This window comes from Zootoca vivipara, chromosome 4, assembly GCF_965207765.1.
Source record: "Zootoca vivipara chromosome 4, rZooViv2.hap1.1, whole genome shotgun sequence".
NCBI classification, from domain to species: domain Eukaryota; kingdom Metazoa; phylum Chordata; class Lepidosauria; order Squamata; family Lacertidae; genus Zootoca; species Zootoca vivipara.
This window is the reverse complement of record NC_142587.1, coordinates 95,869,581-95,875,712: the sequence shown is the minus strand read 5'-3', so window position 1 is coordinate 95,875,712 and position 6,132 is coordinate 95,869,581. Positions and strand designations below refer to the sequence as shown.

The 6,132-nt window shown below is 45.9% G+C and overlaps 1 protein-coding gene across 1 annotated transcript; it reads right to left on the bottom strand.

Moving 5' to 3' along the window:
• Positions 1–2,042: 2,042 nt before the first annotated feature.
• LOC148686053 (uncharacterized) lies at positions 2,043–5,638 on the bottom strand. The gene is made up of 2 exons (XM_088669005.1): positions 5,551–5,638; positions 2,043–3,646 (listed from the first exon to the last, which is right to left on the bottom strand). Exons 1-2 carry the CDS (start codon positions 5,636–5,638, stop codon positions 2,643–2,645), a joined length of 1,092 nt encoding a protein of 363 aa, XP_088525131.1. The 3' UTR covers positions 2,043–2,642.
• Positions 5,639–6,132: the final 494 nt, after the last annotated feature.

The window sequence follows — 6,132 nt, the reverse complement described above, 5'->3', positions numbered from 1 at the left end:
TGATCGGCAAACCCAAGAGGCTCAGTGGTTTAGACCACAGCGCCACCTGCGTCTAAACTGCGGATAAATTGCAGAGTGGCCAGATAGACCACTTGTCCTCATGGTTTTAGCCAAAGCAAGTTGGCTAAAAGTACAACAGAACTGAAGCGAGACGTTAGTGACAAGTGGAGCTGGAGATAAATTATGGGTGGGGATAGATTGCTTAAACAAACCATGCACTAGCCGGGCCAAGAACCAGCAGAGGACCAGAAAATATATACGTGCCCGAGGGGAGCTTTTAACATAGGTTTCTCCTGCACACTTTCTGCCCAGTAACTAAACTTATAAAATGCAAGGGCTGTTGGATTATCACAGTTAATTATCTTATAGGGAACCCTTCCTGGAGCTGGTGCATCTGGATCAAACAGCTTCCATTTCTGTTGGCCCAGATCCTCCGTCTTGGAGAGCAAGTTATAATGCCGAGATGTGTCACTGGAGGCTCTGGGCTGGGCAGAGCCCAGCAGAAGAGCTGGCAAATCCATCCAGCACTTTCTGGCAGGCGTCCCGACAGAGGTGTCCCGACAGAGGAGCAGGTCAACGGAGAGGTGAAAAGCGGCAACAATCGGAGAGAGGCGGAGGGGTGGGCTCCTTCCGATGCCCAAATAATGTTTCCAAGATCCCTACAGTTGGCGGGAACGGGAGGCTGTTGTTAGGACTGTGACCATAACAGTGTGATGCAGCGGCTAAAAAAGCCAATGCAATTCTGGGCTGCATCAATAGGAGTATAGCATCTAGATCAAGGGAAGTAATAGTACCACTCTATTCTGCTCTGGTCAGACCTCACCTGGAGTACTGTGTCCAGTTCTGGGAACCACAGTTCTAGAAGGATACTGACAAGCTGGAACGTGTCCAGAGGAGGGCAACCAAAATGGTCAAAGGCCTGGAAACTATGCCTTATGAGGAACGGCTTAGGGAGCTGGGTATGTTTAGCCTGGAGAAGAGAAGGTTAAGGGGGGATATGATAGCCATGTTCAAATGTATAAAAGGATGTCATATAGAGGAGGGAGAAAGGTTGTTTTCTGCTGCTCCAGAGAAGCGGACACGGAGCAACGGATTCAAAGTACAAGAAAGAAGATTCCACCTAAACATTAGGAAGAACTTCCTGACAGTAAGAGCTGTTCGGCAGTGGAATTTGCTGCCAAGGAGTGTGGTGGAGTCTCCTTCTTTGGAGGTCTTTAAGCAGAGGCTTGACAGCCATATGTCAGGAATGCTTTGATGGTGTTTCCTGCTTGGCAGGGGGTTGGACTGGATGGCCCTTGTGGTCTCTTCCAACTCTATGATTCTATGATTCTATGAGGACTGAAACAGCACCCAAAAGGTTTAGGGCGGACTTGGGGAAGTTGTGGGGGGAGGTTAGATCAGGCTTCCCCAAACTAAGGCCCGTGGGCTGTTTGCGGCCCTCGAGGCTCATTTATGCGGCCCCCGGTGACCCCTGCCGCCCGCTCTTACCAACGCGGCGCAGCTGCCCATTTCCAGGTCGGAGGAGTTCCCTGCGCATGCACACAAGCTATTTCCGGCGCTCATCAAACCGGGTAATTTTGGGGACCCCTAGTTAAGAATATACTCATTTTTACTCATTCTATAAAGGTAGGCAGACAGAAGCTGATGGTGTTAATCTGAATTAGTTGCCCTTACTTCTGCTTGTAACTAACAATAAATTGGAATTAACTCAAGGCATGTGGCCTCCTTCTCCAGGGATTTTTAAGCAATGGGTTTTATTATTTCTGAATATGCATGTGTGTTTGTTCATGTGCATTTATAGGTATACCCGATTATGTTCCACCTTTCCACTGAAAGGTAACTACACTAAAACACATGTAACAAAATGTATTACTCTGACCCCCATAATAATGCTCAAAGATTTAATCCATCTAGAAGTTACAAGGAAAAAGCGGGGCACACTTGGAGCAAAGAAAAGAAACACCTCATTACCAACTACATTCAAATTACTGAACTGCTTCAAAACAAAAGTAATGAATCCTGGTCCTCTTTCAATAGCTGCTTTGCAGGATCTGGCCCGAGGTCCATGGAAGGGCACCATCTCATATTCAAGAACACCAGCCAGGAACTTGCAGGAGTTCACAAGAAGCACATGATGTTCAAGCCTGTCCCTGCTTTTCCCACACAACATGCTTCCTTAGATAAGAGTGTGACCATATTAGCCCGTCCTTTTGTCTGTTTTCAAAGATGAGATGAGCAGGAGTGGTGGAGACCACCACTCCAATAGGCTTCCAGAGAGGGGGAAGAGGAAGGGAATATGGACCTAGGATTGCGGTGGTTTGAGACGAGACACACACCATAAGAATGAAGGAGCTGGGAAATAGTGGAACATTACAGGAGCAAGGTAGCAGGTGCTCCAGCCCTGAACAGAGATGGGAGTCTGTTGTGTTAGAAATATCGCAGCAGCCAACTGACATGATGTCTCTAGTATGCTAGAGCCCCCTCCTTCCCCTACAACCAGGCGTGCCCTTCTTCCCACAGAGCAGAAAGCCCAACAGACACAGAGGGATTCCCTTAGCTGCCTGTATGGATCTCCCCTGTATGGATTCTGCGATGGCTAACAAGGTATGTGTGGTTACTAAAGCTCTTTCCAAGTCACACATTTATATGGTTTCCTCCATGTGGATTCTCTTATGTGAAGCAAAGTTAGATCTATCGGCAAAGCTTCTTCCGCACTCCAAACATTTATATGGTTTCTCCCCTGTGTGAATTCTTTGATGATATGTAAGGCTTGATCTGTGAGCGAAGCTCTTTCCGCACTCAGAGCATTTATACGGCTTCTCACCAGTGTGAGTTTTCTTATGTGAACTAAGGCGTGAACTCGAACTGAAGCTCTTTCCACATTCCAAGCATTTATATGGTTTCTCTCCTGTGTGGGTTCTCTTATGTGAAGTAAGGCTAGCCCTGTGAGCAAAGCTCCTTCCGCACTCTGAACATAAAAAAGATTTCTCTCCGGTGTGAATTCTTTGATGCGATATAAGACTTGAGCTGAGAGCGAAGCTCATTCCGCACTCCCAACATTTATATGGCTTCTGCCCTGTGTGAATTTTTTGATGCGATGTAAGGCCTGAGCTGTAACGGAAGGTCTTTCCACAGTCAAAACAGGTATACGGTTTCTCCCCTGTGTGGATTTTTTGATGTTCTGTAAGGCTTCTGTTGCGACTGAACCTCTTTCCACACTCAAAGCAGCTATGTGGTTTCTCCTCAGTGTGGACTTTGTGATGTCTTTTAAGGTTTGAGGGGTGGTTGAAACCCTTTCCACATTCTAAGCATTCGTATGATTCCTGTCCTGCGTGAATTCTTTCATGTGCTTTTAGGCCTGAGCCGTCACCGAAGCTCTTTCCACACACCAAGCATTTACACAGTTTCTCCTCCGTGCGGTTGAATGTTTTGCCGCATAAAGGGCTCTGATTTGTCCTCTTTCCCTTGTGATGTTTTTTCTGGATGGGGATTCGATGGCCATTATCAGTCTGCGCAAGAAGGCCTTTATTCCTCCCATTTTCTTCTTGGTTTTTCGATTGTGTACTTGTTTCCTCTTGATCTTGAACGGTCTTTCCTTTGATATCATGCTTGTTTCTTTCTGATGAACTGTCCTGTTCATCATCTGCTAAAGTTAAGGGAAGATCACAATTAAAAGTGTAATTCAAAATACCAACCCTAGTGAGACTTTCTGTAACTTCTAACAACAACAACAGTTCTGGGCACCACAGTTCAAGAAGGATACTGACAAGCTGGAACGTGTCCAGAAGAGGGCAACCAAAATGGTCAAAGGCCTGGAAACGATGCCTTATGAGGAATGGCTTAGGGAGCTGGGTATGTTTAGCCTGGAGAAGAGAAGGTTAAGGGGTGATATGATAGCCATGTTCAAATAAATAAAAGGATGTCATATAGAGGAGGGAGAAAGGTTGTTTCCTGCTGCTCCAGAGAAGCACACACGGAGCAATGGATTCAAACTTCAAGAAAGAAGATTCCACCTAAACATTAGGAAGAACTTCCTGACAGTAAGAGCTGTTCGGCAGTGGAATTTGCTACCAAGGAGTGTGGTGGAGTCTCCTTCTTTGGAGGTCTTTAAGCAGAAGCTTGGCAGCCATCTGTCAGGAATGCTTTGATGGTGTTTCCTGCTTGGCAGGGGGTTGGACTGGATGGCCCTTGTGGTCTCTTCCAACTCTATGATTCTATGATTCTAACAACACCCTTCCCATCTGACTGGGTTTCTGCAGCTTACAATATATAAAATATTGTAAAACATCAAACATTAAAAACTTCCTGATACAGGGTTGCATTCAGATGTCTTCCAAAAGTTACAGAGTTCTTTATCTCCTTGACATCTAAAGGGAGGCCATTCCACAGGGACAGTTTGATTACCGAGAAGTAACTTTGTTTCTTGCTGTGAGGAAACCAGCAGAAGACCCTCAGAATTTGACCTCAGTGTCTGGGGTGGAGATGCTCCTTCGGGTCTACTGGACCGAGGCTATTTATGGCTTTAAAGGTCAGCACCAACACTTTGAATTGTGCTCGGAAACGTACTGGGAGCCAATGTAGATCCTTTAAGACCAGTGTTATATGGTCCTGGCAACTGCTCCCAGTCACCAGTTGAGCTAATTGTAATTACTGCTCCAACAAGCAGTAAGAACTGCAGAGAGGGTGATTGGTGTTAGTTTGCCTCCAATAGAGACACTTTATGCCGCTCGAGTCAGGAAAAGAGCAGAGAGAATTTCTGTAGACCAGGCATCCCCAAACTTCGGCCCTCGAGATATTTTGGACTACAATTCCCATCTTCCCCGACCACTGATCCTGTTAGCTAGGGATCATGGGAGTTGTAGGCCAAAACATCTGGAGGTCCGCAGTTTGGGGATGCCTGCTGTAGACCCTTCGTATCCTGGTCATCACCTGTTTGATTTACTCCCATCCGGACGTCAGTACAGGACTCTATATACAAAAACGTCTAGGCACAGGAATAGCTTTTTTCCTTGTGCCATCAAATTGTTGAATCTGGAGTTATGGGGGGAAAGGAGGCTAGTTGGTGGTATGGGGTCTTTTCACTGTGCTATTGTATTGTGAGGGGAATAGTGGTTGTATGAGGTACTTTTTTTCCTTTTCTTTACATTGCAATGTAGTCGAAGCAAAATTCCAAGTATGGTTGAAACTTGGCCAATAAATTATACTATTCTAAATTTTATTAACTGGATTAATTGTAGTTTCTGAGTCACCTTCAAAGGTAGCCCCAAGGTGAGCACAATGCAGTAGTCCAAGCAGGAAAGAATCAGAGCATCTACCACAAGTCTGTGTGCAGCGAGGGTCTCAGCCTGTGTACCAGATGCAGCTGGTAGACAGCAGCCCCCAAATCCTGACTATCCCCATGTCACCATTTAAAAAACATTCCTTTCCTGGCTATCTTTAATCTCTGCCAGCCCAGAGCTCTGGCCCTGCAGCCTTCCCCGTTTTCTTGCAAGGGGAGCTTCCTCACTCCCAGCATCCCTTCATGTCCCCATCACCATTCTCTGCACTCACCAGATCTCTCTGAGGGTCCTGAGATGAAAGATTCAAAGGTTGTAGGAGACAGCCTGACCAAGTCTACCGTCCATCTTCCTCCTTCCATCCTCGCTTGGACTGAAGAGCTCCTGGGAGGGAGGAAGAAGCAAAGGGAGCCTGAGAGCCCCTCCAGGCATTTTCCTGCCCAAGACATTTTGCTGGTGAATGATCGTGACGAATTTGAAACTGTTCTGTAATATTTTTCTTTCGCAACTGACCTGTCAAAGGGTTAACCCAGACTCCTGGTTAACTGACAGCAACATTCCATGGGAGGCGTGGCCTGCCGAGGGTATAAATAGAAAGGGCAACCGTTATGTCAGTGGGAGAGGGATTTGGTGTGGGAGTTGGGAGGTTGGGAGGAGGGTTAGATTAGAGTAGATGTGGTATTTGTTAGGTTATCTGATATTTGCTTATTAGGAACAATACCAATGAAACTAGGTTTGTACTAATAAAACCCAAAAGCAACCATCAAGAAATCTATATATATATATATATATATATATATATATATAAATGTAAAAATCGTGAAATCCCGTTTGCCACTTTTCTCCGTAACCGCTT

Coding starts and splice junctions, on each gene's coding strand:
- LOC148686053 (XM_088669005.1), bottom strand. CDS start 5,638: ATGGAAGGAGGAAGATGGACGGTAGACTTGGTCAGGCTGTCTCCTACA. Junction 3,647..5,550: donor AGGACCCTCAGAGAGATCTG/GTGAGTGCAGAG, acceptor CCTTAACTTTAG/CAGATGATGAACAGGACAGT.